Here is a 15,261-nt window from a genome sequence, read left to right on the forward strand (position 1 = left end):
AGGTGAAGATCTGAAGCTGTGGTTCTTTAAGTCCTCAACTGGATTATGCATTCTCTAAAGGACTGCTTTTGTTTGAAGAAAACTAGACATCTGCTTGAGACCCATGATACTCTTGCTTCTGAAACTTGTTGTGAGTTAACAAGGCCACTTGAGCCTGTATAAATCTGAATTAGTGTTAAATAATTTTTTTATAATTTTGATGTCCTTATGATATTTTCTCCTTTTACTTGTTCTGTGTAATCGTCTTTGATACTTCACCAATTAGAATATAGTTTGAACATCCAACCGGAAATGTTTCGTTCAATAGTGTCCAACTTTAAATAATAATGAGTATAATGGAGAATATGTTGATATCTACGGTGTTATGTGAGACTAGGGTCTATCAAAAATAGTCTCTCTACCTTCACTAGGTAGGGACCACCCTCCGTACACCACATTTGTGAGATTACACTGGATATGTTGTTGTTACTATCCATAAGTAGTTGTTTATTTTAAGGTGTAATTTAGCATGTGAGACGATGTTGTATTGCAGTTAGTGTGAATGATGTGGAGGCCTTATATATTCTATACAAGAGACTAAGCAGCTCCATAATTGATGATGGTCTTATTCACAAGGTATGAAAATTAGAAGTAAGCACTTTTGTGTACATATATAGCAAGAGATGGATAACTAATGTAGTTGAAATAAGCTACCATATAATGTTCAATGCAGGAAGAGTTTCTCCAAGCACTTTTCAGCTGCAGCCATAGGCAGAATCTTTTTGCAGATAGAGTAAGTAATTCATCCTTGAGTTAACTATTTTGCTATAGTGGCTTCACCATTAATTAATTCCTTCTTGTCACAATATTGTTGCAGTTGTTTGACGTATTTGATCTTAAGCGTAATGGAATTATTGAATTTGGAGAATTTGTTCGATCCTTAAGCATATTCCATCCAAAGGCTCCTCAACAAGATAAAATCACATGTACGTACGATATATTGTTATTACTTTAGATGGATCCTACATGTCTAAAACATATACTACTTGTTATTGAAATACAGTGCTCTCTGCTAACTTTAAATTAAATATTCTTGTGGCAGTTGCATTTAAAGTGTACGACTTGAAGAACACTGGATACATAGAACGCGATGAGGTAAACAACTCAATTGAACATCGTATCGTTGTCTGAACTATCATATCACTTTTGTTTCTTAGAGGAATTTATAGGCCTCCGATCCGTTTACTCTGTTCCTTTAATCTGAGTTCACATTTCGTACATTCTTTGTGCACTGTCGATAATAGACATGTTTAACATAAAGAAAAGATTTATTAGTGAATAAGTGCTGCTTAAAGTGCCGTATGTAAATTAGAATTCAGAAAAGGGTCAAAGTTGTCCTTGAACTTAGTAAAATGGTTTATATTTGCTCTACGTTGATAGTTGAAGTTAGATTTACCCTTGTCATCGTCAAAATGGATTAGATTTTGCCCTTATTTTGACTAATAACGTAACCTTTCCCAACACGTAGGGAAAAAAGGTCAAAATTATCCTTGAACTAATGTAAAATGGTCCAAATTCGCCCATAAACTTTGAAGAATAGGGTCACTATTCCGACAGTGGCACCACCATCATCTTCGAAACTGTAAAGCTCCAACGGTAGGTCTCTATGATCTCGAGCTCAAATTAATCACCCTCTAGCCTCCAATCATCTCAAATGGAACTCAAACTATTAACAGATAAATTTGGACTTTTTTCAATTAGAATATTGTATATTGCAGATTGTAATGAACTAATATCTGCATTTTGAAGCATACAACATTTACAGATTGTATAGTGTTTGCTGAAGCAATTGGCTTGTCAAACTGACGAATACTTGTACAGTTAATTAGTTATGCACAATTATATATGTTTTAACTAGAAATGGATCATAACTATATTTTGGAGGCAATACATCCAAGTTAGAAGATGATGCATATATATAAAATTTCTATTATCATGCTTTATTTGTGAAGGTCCTTATGTGCCAACTATGAAGGTTAAAGATGGAGAGGTCAAAGAGCCATTCGCAAAACTTGACAATAATATAATGACTCTGACAAAAGATTAGTCGAGAAAAACCACAAAGCTAGGAAGCTACTAATGTGATCTCATCTTGTGAATCAGCCAAGGAAATCTGGGATCTGTTGAGAACAACGTATGAGAGTACTGAGGAAACAAGAAAATCTAAGATAGATATATTTACTACTCAGTTTAAAAGTTTCACCATAAAAGAAGGTGGATATATTCATGAACTGCGTACCAAATTCTCTACCATCACCAATGAACTTATGTTCCTTGAAGAACATGTCTCTGTGTGCAAGCAAGTCTCTAAGATACTGGAAATTCTTCCCAGATCTTGGACAAATGAATTTGTGTTTGGCGATGAGACAAGGGATCCTGACGTGGTGACTCTGAATGCACTATTTGAACATCTTCAAGTTCATGAGTTGCACAGAAAAAAAGGAGGGTCTCATTCTCAAGGGCAAAGACAAGAGGACAGATCTTATTGATGAGGCTTATCAGAAGAAAGATGCAAAAAGAGACTAATCACTTGCTTCCAAGGTGTCACAAAGTGAAATCCATGAAATAGATGAGAATATAGGCTATTTCACTCAAAGACTTCAAAGAATCGTGAGAGAACGTGGAGGTTTCGTGAAGAAAGAAAATCATGGCAGGGCTACGAGCTCAAGTGACGTGTGTTACAAGTGTGATCAACCAGGTCACTCCATTAGAGACTATCCTATGCAAAAAGCTAACCACGGGGAATATGTCAAGACTGGAGAAGGTAAAGACAAAGAGGGGAACCAGGTCTGTGACAAGTCAAGCAGAAGAGAAGTTGCTTATCAAGCGGTGAAGAAGGATCTGACTGCATGGGAAAATTCCTCAAGTGATTCAGATGATTCTGAACACTTTGATGATGTTTTCATGGCAAAGTCAGATGAGGAAAATGTTGATGAAAAGGTAACTCTATCATATTTCAAGCAAAACTTGAATACCTTTTCTACTAGTAAATTGAGAAAGCTAAATGTTGTATTACTTGATTTGATAAGTGAGCTAACAACTGAGAATGATCTCGTGAATAATAGCCTAGACATCTCTCAAGATGGAAAAATTGTTTGACTTTTAGTTGCCTAAATATCTGATATTGAAAAGTCAAATGGTTGTCTTTGAAGCTGAAAATCTAGAACTGAAGGAAAAGATAAAAGGGGTGACTACTGCAGTTTTTAAAGGAAAGAACGAGGCCAACATATTGCAATTGGAGCTTGAAAATAAGCTGCACACTGCTGAAATGAAGATGAAACTGGCTCTAGAAAGAAATCTTGTGTTGGAGAGAGACTTGGTCCGTGTAAAGAGGAATTGGGAAAATCCCTCAAATGGACCACTTCCTCTAATATTCTTACAAATCTAATTGGTCAAGGCAACAACAGTAGAAGAGGGCTGGGTTGTGAGAAGATAGATTCCTCATACAATCCTCACAGTAAAAATGTGTTTGATGCTAATAATCTATTGTGTGTGCATTGTGGTCGAGATAGACATCTTAAGAAAGGTTGTCCGATTTTGAAAAAATATGAAGGAAGTTCGTCAAACTATTCCAAACAGAGGAATAGACTGAAGAAGGTACATGGTCTTGCTTCTGGTCCCGAGTTGAAGAAAATCAGTTTGCCTTACTGGACAAAAGATTTTCTTATCACTCCGTTATCTGCTTACTGGGAACTTTGTCTCAAATGGGTTCCCAAGGGTAACAAGTAATTTTTTTATGCAAGTGAGAGGAGGTAGCATCAGTCAGTGTTGGTTTATGAATAGTAGATGTTCAAAGCACATGACTAAGAAAACAACAAAACCTCCTCTCTCTCAAGGCACTTTAAGGTGGAGGTGGCTCTTTTGGTAATGGCAAGAAATGGCATTGTTGGTGTAGGCAGAACTTGAAAGTATGTGGAACACTCTTTTGAAGTTGTGTACTATGTCAATAGGTTAAAGTACATTCTTTCAAGTGTTTCACAGATTTGTGATGAACAAAATGAAATTAAGCTCTTATAAAAAAATGTGTTGTCACAAACTTGCTCTCTCGGGTGATGATCTTGATAGAAAAGAGATGCAAGAACATGTATATTGCTCATATGAATACTGCTCGTAGTGACAGTCTCACTTGCCTTAGTGCTCAAAGTGAGAATGTTGAGGTATGACATGAAAGACATGCTCATGTGAGTGTTTCTCTATTGCACAAACTTGTGTCAAGGGACTTGGGAGATAATGAGTTCAGAGAGCAATTACCTCTTTTAAGAGGATAATTTGAGCAATTACCTCAAATTGAGAAATAGTATGTTTTATACATTTGAGTATGAGTATATATTTATTGGGAGTAATATTGAGCATCGATATGTGGATTAATTTAATATATAGACCTAACTTGAGCACAACCAATCCAAATGATTTATATAGTTGATTAATTAGTTATCTTCGCGTTCCTTTTCAATTGAAAATATTATTTTCGACGCCAATTTAATGATGTGATAGCTGTAAAAAAAAATGTTTAGAACTTAACTCACTCTAAATAAGATTGGATTCATCACAAGTTGGATCGGAGGAACTCAAAATTTTAAAATTTTCACGGATGGATGTGTAATGTTGTAGCTGAAGGACATGGTATTGGCTGTTCTCGAAGAATCAAAATTGACACTTGCAAATGATGCCATTGAAGCAATCGTCCATAAGGTTAAAAAGATTTATTAGTATATAATTTCATAGATGGGAATGAATGTTATAGTATGATTTTGTGCAGACAATTGAAGAGGCAGATCTAAATGGTGATGGACGGATTGATCCAAAGGAGTGGAAGGAATTAGTTTCGAGATATCCTTCTTTGATAAAGAATATGACACTCCCATACTTAGAGTGAGTGAGTTCATTTTTATAATTCTAAAGTTTTTTATAATTAAATAATTAATTGGGATGAACTCTAATTAATAAATTGTAACATGATTCCAGGGAAGTAACTGTACTATTTCCATGCTTTGTCATGACAAGTAAAGTTCGCGACTCACAATTGGTATATGGAAACTAATCGATCATCAACAACTTTAAGAGATTATTTTTCTTCTTTCTTCTTCTTATATTATACTCCCTCTGTCCACTTTTATTTGTCATGTTGCGCTTTTCGAAAGTCAATTTGACTAATTTTTAAAGTTAAATTAGATTACGTTAATTCGATATTTTTTTAAAAAAAATTAGATATTCAAAAACTATACGAAAAGTACTATAAGTTGCAATTTTTTGCATATCAATATGATGAAAATATACATCGTAAAATGATGGTCAAAGTTCTTATTGTTTGACTCTAAAAAAGGAAACCATGACAATTAATTGTGGACGGAAGGAGTATATATTTGATATTTAATAATTTAATAGTTATGTATTTTTAGAATACCTATCATCTAGCATCGGGATTATATAAGTGTATGACTAAATAAAAATTCACAAGTTGTTTGCATTTAATGAAGATTTGAATTTAAATCACTCACATAATAATTCACTAAGAACATTTATTTTTCTTAAAAGGTAATGCTAAATAAATGGCCAAAAAATTTGGTCAGAATTTGACCAGAAATTTAAATAGTCTATAATATCTTTTTTATTTTTAAAATAAACTGATTCTTTTTCCATTTTTTAATTAAAAGGTATTAAACTTAAAAGGATAAAAATGTTCAAAAAGGTAAAATAACAAAGTGTGAAATATATTATTTTACCATTCTGGCCAATTTCGTGGCCAAAAGGATTTTTCCCTTCTTAAAACTCTACGATTTATTGAGTCTTAAAACATGTGAATCGGTCAAAATTAAAATGGAATTAAAATTTCATTAAGCGCTCATTAAAGCATTAATTGCTAAGTTGAAACCAATATAACGTATTGATTTCATTTTAATTTTCATCCAAATAGGTTGTTTATAAACTATTTGGTTTATTATAGGGAAAATTATGCGAGTTGGCAAACATTATTGATTTATTATTCAACGATGTTACAATTTGAATTAGTTACCGTGTGTAATTATAGTTTAATATAGTTTACTATTAATTATGAAACCACGAATGTATACGAAAAGAAGAAAAAAATAGCATTTCCAAATTTATATATTCATTTATACAAATCTAACTTTTTTTCTCCCCACTCTTCATTCTTTAATTCTTTCCTAAAATCACTCACTCGTATATTTATTAATTTTGAAGTTGATGACAGCTAATACCTATTGCCATTAAGCAAAATCAAGTTACAAAGCAGGTTAATTTGCCTAATTTTAGTGCAAGGTTCGCATGTATGTAATGTCTAAAAAACGCCATTGTATTCATATCAAATTCTTCAAATATGCATATTATATCTGAAGGATGAAATAACAAATGTGATAACGTTTTCATAGTATCTGAACAACATAGTGTAAGAGTAGGTTAAACATTCTCTCTTATTAACTACTAAAAACTATCAAGATGGGGTTAATGGTTGAAGAATGGAAAAAAAAAAGGAGGAAATACAAACTAAAATGAGAATATTTGTTACTTGACTATGGTTAAGTAGAAAAAAATGTGTGAAAAACACAGTATTCCATTTTTTAATCTGGTCTCAATTATTTACCAACTAGGAAAAACAACTTCAAGAGGATCATCAGTCAAATAGAGTAACCCTAAACTTCATTTCATTTTGCTTGTCACAACCAAATTTACTACAAAGAAGTTTTCAAATGTCTCATTTTACCTAATCTTCATTTTTGACATGCTATAATTACTATGCTTAAGATTAAGATCAATGATATGTCCATGAACGAACTCCTTTTAGTGTATGAATGAGTGTAACACAAACAAGCTCCTCAGTTGTCCCTTCAGTTCCACATATAGCTCTGGTCTATGACCAAAAGCATCAGAAATTGGAACGATATAAACATCTTGACAACTTCATCATCGGAGCTTCTTTTGTTTACTTCCAACTGCAATATTAAACCCTCCAAACATAGGTATGTAAATGTAGGAACTTCTCCATTAGAAACATAAAGAGTTAACAGAAACCCAAACTTCTATTTGGTTACGATAAATATTTGGTTGCCAGATGCACTGCCCTACAATCTCTAAATGAGTTGAAAATGATCCATCTAGAATTAGGAAATCAGTTTCTTCAATCTACCAATTCCAAATCTTGGATAAAATTGTTTTTCTTATGTCATACTTGATTGTAAAACATCCAATGTACCTTTATTATGGAAGAACATGTGAGCGAAATACAAGGGGATAGGTGCAGCAAAATCCACTACTCCAACACACAGAAAGCAATGGTCCCTGCTTAAACTTGTCATGAAATGAAAAGGCTATTGGCTTGGGGTCATTTCCAGGACCCCTAATGAACCCAACCAAAGATGCTGAAATCAGTGGACTTCTTCTAACATCATATATTGCTATAAGACCCCTGTACAAGTCATTCCCATCTCTATAAGACAAGGCTAGACGCTCTCCTGAAGCATCCCATGCTATCTTATCTATTCCTCGACTTCCAGTCAAGGACTGTATATCTGACAACTCAACGGGTATAAGATGTGCATCCAGAGACGGTGGCCTGGTTGCAAAGTGAATGGAACCCAAGGTTGAAGATTCAGAGAAAGCAATGAGTATTCTACTACCATCAGGATCCCAAGCTGCTCCCATGACAAAACCATTAGTTGAGGACCATGGTTCTGATGTCCATGTATTAGTCTCCCAGAGATAGAATGTCCCATCAAATTTTGCAGAGAAGAAATAGTCTCCTGATGGGGACCATCTCAATAAGGAGATGCCCCCTAAGCCACGTCGAATAGGTGTTCCCACTCCTTGAGCAACATCCCAAATGATGAATGAAGAGCTCTCAAATGAAGCTGATGCCAAATACTTCCCATTTGGGCTCCAGGAAAGGGCAGTAATTTGTTCATGTTCAGGACTTAGAAGGAAGTCCACAAGAGTCCATTTAGTTCCTGAGCCTCTAGAGAGAGTACCCAATGTAACACCTGATCTCACTGAAGCTGTATTGCCTGGAAATGAAGCAGCCCAAATGCAAATGCCACCCTTGCAGGCGACAGCAAGTGCCCTCCCACCATTTGGCCGCCATGAAAGACTTCTAACATCTTTTTGGGAGTCATTGATCAAAACACAAGGACTCCCTCCCTCAGAATCTTCATAATCACGAATTGTCACCTGATGTTGTCCGGAAATAAAGGCTAATATATGCTTGTGCTGGTGCCAATCAAGGACATGGAAATCAACATCTTGTAACAATTTTACATCAATGGGGTGAAAAAAGTGCCTCAGCGAACCAGTAGAGACTGCCTGCAATGCTGCCCAAAGTAGGCCACTCTTCCTCTGGTCGGCACCTTGTTCAGAGCTCAGTGCGCTCAACAAATTTTCTGATTGAAAAGGAACTGGACTGAATATAATTCCAAGAACCTTGCCGTAAGTTTCCTTAGCTGCATCATCAGAGAGTTCATCTGCAGTAATGAGGTCTCGATTGATTTCGCAGATGGTAACTTCACCTGGTTGAGGAAATGACGGCATGTTTTTCAAGCAACAGAGAGAGAGACAGGGTTTATGGTTTCTATTTTGGGTTGATTCCTGCCAGCTCTTCACCTTCTCTAAACATGCCTTGCGGAAGGGAAGACTGAAAAAAATCATCAGAGCTTTAAGTACAAACACCATGCTAACTCAAAAGGCAGACCATAGAAACCCCAGAGATTAGAGTTAGGGCCTGTTTGGATTGGCTTTTGGCTTATGACTTATAAGCCAAAAGCCATAAGTTAGGATTTCTAACTTATGACTTTTGGCTTATTTTTGTTATTTTGGCTTTAAAATAAGAGCTTATAAGCACTTTTTAACTTTACCCAAACACTTCAAAACTGCTTAAAAGCTATAAAGCTATTTTGGCTTAAAAGCACCTAAAATAAGTCAATCCAAACGGGCACTTAACCAATTAAAGAAAAAGACGAAGAAAGAAAACAATCCAAGAGAAAAAATTGTATGGCCAAAGTATACCTTGCCAGCTATGTCGTGACCAAGAATGGGAATTATTTTGATGAAGGAAACTAGAGTGGTGGCCTTAGATCAATTTAAATGGAGAAACATGGACAGTGAGAAAATAAGCCTTACACTAAGGCAACAATACAGAGAGCAGTTAACATAAGAACAATTTTTACTGATCACACCAGCAGAAAACATTAACATTAAGAAGCAGGGAACAGGGTCCTGGTTAACCAACAGAAGTCTACTGCACAGAAGCCTTCAGAGTTTCAACAAAATATATAACAGAAGTCAGAGGAACAGACACTGAACCTTTTTATGCAATGGAACTTCTGAAAGTCACTTAAACCTCTCAACACTACTCAAAGATGAAGCTAAAAGAAATTATACCCAGATTCAAGAGGCAATATACAAGAGTGAAGCCCCAACCTTATTCAACTATAGCAATCCAGATTCAGTGCACCACGACAAGGTATGATATTATGCAATACACAAAAATACAGGATATACACTAGTTCCAAATGTCTTCGATGCTCAGTATGCTCTAGAGAGTTAGCTCATATGCCATCCTCAAGAATTTCAGAAGCCGGTCAAGTTAGTTCAGTTACTCCCGAAGAGAATACGCTTTTGTGGATTTATATGTACTAAACCTTGAATTCTATTGAAGATAATGATGTAGTCGATGAAAATTTCACTCTCTCAATTAGAGTTAGAAGCAGAGGATTGCAACAACCATGAAAAATTCATCCCATTAGACATTAGGGGAAGTACGTAGGTAATTCCCGTATTGAGATGCATTTCAATTCAAAGGACAGGTTCACACAATATATCAACAGCAGACTATATGGGTTCCATTTAACACATCAGACTTTCATATTACACCTTCAAGAAATTCTTAAGCTATTAATCTAAGATGCCCCAGGGAGGGTGGGAGAGAGCAGCGAGCCTTGACCCAACAATAAAAATTCTCCTTTGGCGACTTGTAGTCACGGATCCGAGGTGTGGATTAACCTATTTGTAGAAGTATGTATAGTAGTGACTACATGAATGAATAAGAAAATTTCTCTCTCTCCGTCCCCTCTTCTCTCTCTCCGATCTGCTGTTCTCATTGGCTCCATCGCGACTTCAACTAGATTCCGGNNTTGTAGAAGTATGTATAGTAGGTATAAATTAACTCTCCTTATACCCCACATTATCTAAGATACCCAAACATGACTACAAGGTTTTCCTTCATTAAGAATATTTCAGACGTCAAGCGATAGTATTAGAACAACACACTATTCCAAGAAAACAGACACCTATTAAGCTCTGGCCAACTGATTAAACCCACAATGCAAAGTGCTACTTAGGGGTTTAGCTAGTATTCAATGAGCATTGATGCAAAACCTATTTTTAGTACAGATTCAAGAGCTTATCAAAAATACAAAGCAGAGTTAAGTGTTGGAATTTCTGGTAATTTATAAAAATCAGAAGACACTAATAACATATACATCATATATGCCTAAACACGAGGAAAAAAAGAAATCACAAATAATGATCAGGATAAAAGGAACACAAAGAAAAAAAAAACACAGAAACAGAAACATGAAACCTTAACTACATTACGAGCAGTTTATTGCACCTACCTGAGCTTTGTTCTTATTCAGTATTTTTAACTCAACAACTATTAAAACTAGTCTATAAACATCAAAAAACGCCTCAATCTTGAAGGTAAATGCTCAAGAAATCTTAGTAAGCTCAATCGGTTGTCTACCTGAACTTTTGATTCCCCTACCCAAATATTATTTTCTTAAATCAGAAACTTAAGATAATTGAAACAACTAATCAAGATAAAAGAGTTCATTAGACGGAAGTAATTTATACAATCATGTATCAACAAAATCAATAAACCAAAAAAATCTTCAATCTCAAACTAACTCCGACAACAACATACTGCATTGTATATTTGTATTTTGAATTGAAAAGATAAAAGAAAGTTCGAACCTTCAATAAGAAAACCAGCCGGCAATCAACATAACCAAATGCTATAATTTTTTAGAACTGATATCATAATAAAAATGTGGTGAGTGGTTATGGCTGTGGCTGCAGCTGCAGCTAGGGTTTTATCTCTCTGTGAACTGAGAACTGAGAACAGGAGCTTCTAACCTAATCTATTATATTACGTATAATATTAATTGAAATGTGAAGACTGGAAGCGCATCTGGTGTAGTGGTATCATAGTACCCTCCCACTATTGACCGGGGTTCAATTCCCCGGATGCGCACATTCAAGATATCTTTTGGTTTCTAGTTATATTAAAGTGATATTTTTGATATTTTTTGGACAGTTACGAAAAAGAGTAAAATTTTGATATTTTTTTTAATTTCGATATTCTTAGGTCCACTGGTGTAATTTGAAATTTTTTTGAGGTGTTTTGATGTATTTATCTTGATTTTTATATTTTTCGGACATTTACGAGGAAAAAATAATTTTTTTGATATTTTTCGGACAGTTACAAAAACGAGTAAATTTTTTGTATTTTTTTTGTTCCGATATTCTGCACTTCTCTCGGTTTGTACTTTTTACTCGTAACTTTTAACATATCAATAAACAACAATATTTTTGTTTTCTCCCCAAATCATTTTTCATGATCTAATACTCAACATCAACTAATATGGGTATTATAATAAAATAACCATTTCAAATGTAACTGTATCTCTCACTTTCTTCATGATCTCATATGTTTAATGTCATCTTTTGTTTGTCTCTATGTAACGGTGTAAACAGGGCATAGCCATCTTGAGGCTAGGAGGTTCATCCCAACCCCTTTTGGAGAAAAAATACACTATTTACATATAGTTAAAAATATATTTTATATATATAAAGTAGATGTTGAATCACATTGACTAATTCATATGTTTACTTCTTCATATTTTGAACCTTCTTAGTGAAATTTTTAGTCTCGCCACTAACTACAAATAGAGATATAAGAACTCATATCTTTATCTCCTTATTGTTTTTGCTTTCATATTTTGATATATAGTACTAACTCTTTTATGTTGACTTTACAATATGTCATCAACATGGGTTCTAATCTTCAAATTCGGGATTATATTTTAACCACTTTTACCTATGAGATATGTTTATGGAGGACAAATATTATGGCAGAAGGTTAGTAGGTAGTCATGTGTCGTCTAGTTTTTTTTTTTGTATTTTTATTAGTACTCTCCTATTAGCTTATTTTTATATTAGTATTAAATGTTGTTTTCTTTGATTCGATTATTGTATTATTTATTGTTTCTACTATTTTTAGTTATTGTTTTTGTTAGAATAGGAATAGGAACAAGAATAATATATAATTTTACTTAGAATAGGAATGATATATACAATTCTACTTGGAAAATGATTGTATTAGTGTCCTAGTTGGAAAAGGAGTCCAATGTAGTGTCTATGAATAGGGTCTCAATGTGATAATGTAGACACATACATGTCGTCAATCTGGTCAATGATTATATTAGCAAAAGTTGGGTCATAGTGTATCTTCGAGTGAGTATTTTCTCATACTAATTTGGTAGCACCGTGCCATTTTTTCGATGACTACTTTTTCATATTTGATTTGCATAGCACGGTGCATCTTTCGGATAACTACTGTCATTACCCAATGAAAATGAGAAAGTCATGACAATATTTCCATGATAATCTCTACAAATACCTCCTGCCGCCCCTACTGGACTATTTTGCATCTTGTTGCCATCCTAATTTAACTTAAAGCATGGCCATTTAGGCTTGTCCAACTTTACCACCGTGTAGTCAATTCTTGGTACTAGAAGCATCATTTGATTGCAAATGTGAAACTAATCCGACCCTCAAGTCTTATCGGGCATAACTTTGTACAAAATCCATTGGGGTTGTTGGGTTTTAACTGTGTGAATGGGGAATGAAAAGTTGTGACTCTCCTGATGGGTTGTGGCTTTTTCGAAAGATTGTGACCTTTACGAAAGATTGTTTCTTTTCTAAAGGGTTGTCACCTCTCTGACAAGACACAATTAGCACATTTTCATACTACCCTTTGTTGATACTAGCGGCGAGACTACATGCTTCAATTTCATAAGTGGGTGAAGGAAGAATACCTGAGCTTCAAGCAAAGAAAGCGGGGACCTCGGGTATAATTAGAGGGGAGTTCTCTCGTTTTTCTGCATTGAATTTCCTCCTTATGCATTCATTTTCTTGCAAATAAAAGTAGAGTCTTTGTGTGATTTTGTTGTTGCCTTTTGAGTTTGCTGAAGTTATTAAAGTTTGAGGTATCACTACTTCTTTAATAGTTTATCAGTTTTATTTTGGAAGAAAATAATCCACAACCTCGGGTACAGTGAGGGAACTAAATTCCTTAAGGACACATAGTAAGTTCTGTGAACTCGGATAATTTATTTCTTTTCAACTTTATTGTTTTTGGTTTACTATTCTAAATAGAGGAGTTAACATCTTCTTAGGTTCAAAATACTACAGAGTATAGGAAGTTCTTACTATGTTCCAACAACTCGGTGTGTCTTGATTCCAATGTCATCCTCTTCACATATTTTTTCCAAACCGAAATCTGATCTTTGGATTCATGTCCTTGTCTAGCATAATGTTGTTAAATTTCAAGTAGGGATGTCAATGAGGTGGGTCAGAGCGGTTGCGGGGCGGGTTGAGCTTCAACCCACAAAAATTCAATCCGCCCCGCCTCACCCCGCATAGTAAAAAAATTTAATTTCTACCCGCCCTGCACCAACCCGCCTCACATAAAAAATTATTATTTTCAGCATAAATTTAATCATTTTAATTAGTATATGATTTACTAATTATCGGCTATTACACAATTAAAATTTGATTAAACAAAAATTTAGTACCTGAAAAGTTGTAAACTTTTTAACAGCATTTCAAACATATCCGAAAGAAATTAACAATATTATATTATTAAAGTTATGATGAATTCATGCATTAATATTCTACAAAGATTAAAGCTTTTATAATAAACTTGACGAATAAATCTCTAAACCCACACCATTTATTATTTAGTTAAGTCACACCAAATTGTGAATCAAAAAAACTTTCATTTTTATGCATTATTTTGAGCCATCTCAAAACAATTTTGCTTTGTTATTTAATTTATAAATAATATTTTCATAAGAATACAATTTTAGTTCTGGATTACATTGGTCATTTTGAAACAGAAATTTTTAGATTTTAAATTTAAGATAGTCAGTTGTAATTTTCTTATTTAATCTAAAAAAAAATGGAATAGAAATATTAAGGGGAGAACTTAATTTTTGGGTATAAAAAAGAAAGTTTTGCTTAATATGTTTAATATTCTTATAATTTGCATGCTAAATGTGTAAAGTTTAGCCTTCTGTTGTAGGCTAATAATATAAGGGAAAATTACGTGTATAAGCAAACATATACTAGTTAATTAGTTAATATAACTATGGTTTGTCTTAATTATAATTCATGACCTACTTTTAGCTATAATTACGCGGCTCAGTTTTTTAGTTTTGTATAATTCGGAATTTGTATAACTTTTGTATAATTTGGAATTTGTCTAATATAATTTGTATAACTGTTTAAACTTCTAATATCTGTAATTGTATATGTTATTTCGAGTTTATACAAACCGGAATATGATCTTTGGATTCATGTCCTTGTCTAGCATAATGTTGTTAACTTTCAGGCCTCTGTGAATTATTCTCAATTGTGAATCTTGATGCAGATACACGTGTCTTTTAGTTATACTATTGATAATATTAAATGGCTTAGGTCAGTCTAGTACCTTACTTTTAAAGAGATTGAGAATCAAAGTAAACTTGAATGAATCTTATTCAAATGTAACATCAACTTAAATACATGTAAGATGTAACTAACTTGACTAATTCTAAGGAACTGTTCTAACAACTTAATATGTAACTAAGTTGACTAAAACTAAGGAACTACTTTAACAACTTAATTTAAATCTACTCTAACAACTTGATAAGAATTAATAACAAACACCCCCTCAAGTTAGGTGTGGTGCAACAACGTCTAACTTGAATAAACACCGAAAGAAGGCAGGCTTGGGCAGCGGCTTTGTGAGAGTGTCTGCAATTTGATCCCCGGCAGGAAGATATTTGACTACCACTTTACCTGAGTTCACACTGTTGCGAAGGTAGTGAAAGTCTATTGCAATGTGCCTCATCTTAGTGTGGAAGACTGGATTCTTGCTGAGATATGAAA

General features: G+C 34.1%; 2 protein-coding genes across 2 annotated transcripts; one reads left to right on the forward strand and one right to left on the reverse strand.

Moving 5' to 3' along the window:
• LOC125841427 (calcineurin B-like protein 7) lies at positions 1-5,088 on the forward strand. Its single transcript, XM_049520560.1, has 8 exons — positions 1-130; positions 533-615; positions 713-772; positions 857-965; positions 1,082-1,134; positions 4,651-4,731; positions 4,799-4,911; positions 5,005-5,088. The coding sequence occupies exons 1-8, from the start codon at positions 46-48 to the stop codon at positions 5,078-5,080; spliced, it is 660 nt and encodes a 219-aa protein (XP_049376517.1). The 5' UTR covers positions 1-45; the 3' UTR covers positions 5,081-5,088.
• A 1,449-nt stretch (positions 5,089-6,537) lies between these two features.
• LOC125841426 (aladin) lies at positions 6,538-11,159 on the reverse strand. The gene is made up of 2 exons (XM_049520559.1): positions 11,020-11,159; positions 6,538-8,680 (listed from the first exon to the last, which is right to left on the reverse strand). The coding sequence occupies exon 2, from the start codon at positions 8,575-8,577 to the stop codon at positions 7,255-7,257; it is 1,323 nt and encodes a 440-aa protein (XP_049376516.1). The 5' UTR covers positions 8,578-8,680; positions 11,020-11,159; the 3' UTR covers positions 6,538-7,254.
• Between the last annotated feature and the right edge of the window lie 4,102 nt (positions 11,160-15,261).

Source organism: Solanum stenotomum, chromosome 10 (assembly GCF_019186545.1).
Source record: "Solanum stenotomum isolate F172 chromosome 10, ASM1918654v1, whole genome shotgun sequence".
In the NCBI taxonomy this organism is placed as follows: domain Eukaryota; kingdom Viridiplantae; phylum Streptophyta; class Magnoliopsida; order Solanales; family Solanaceae; genus Solanum; species Solanum stenotomum.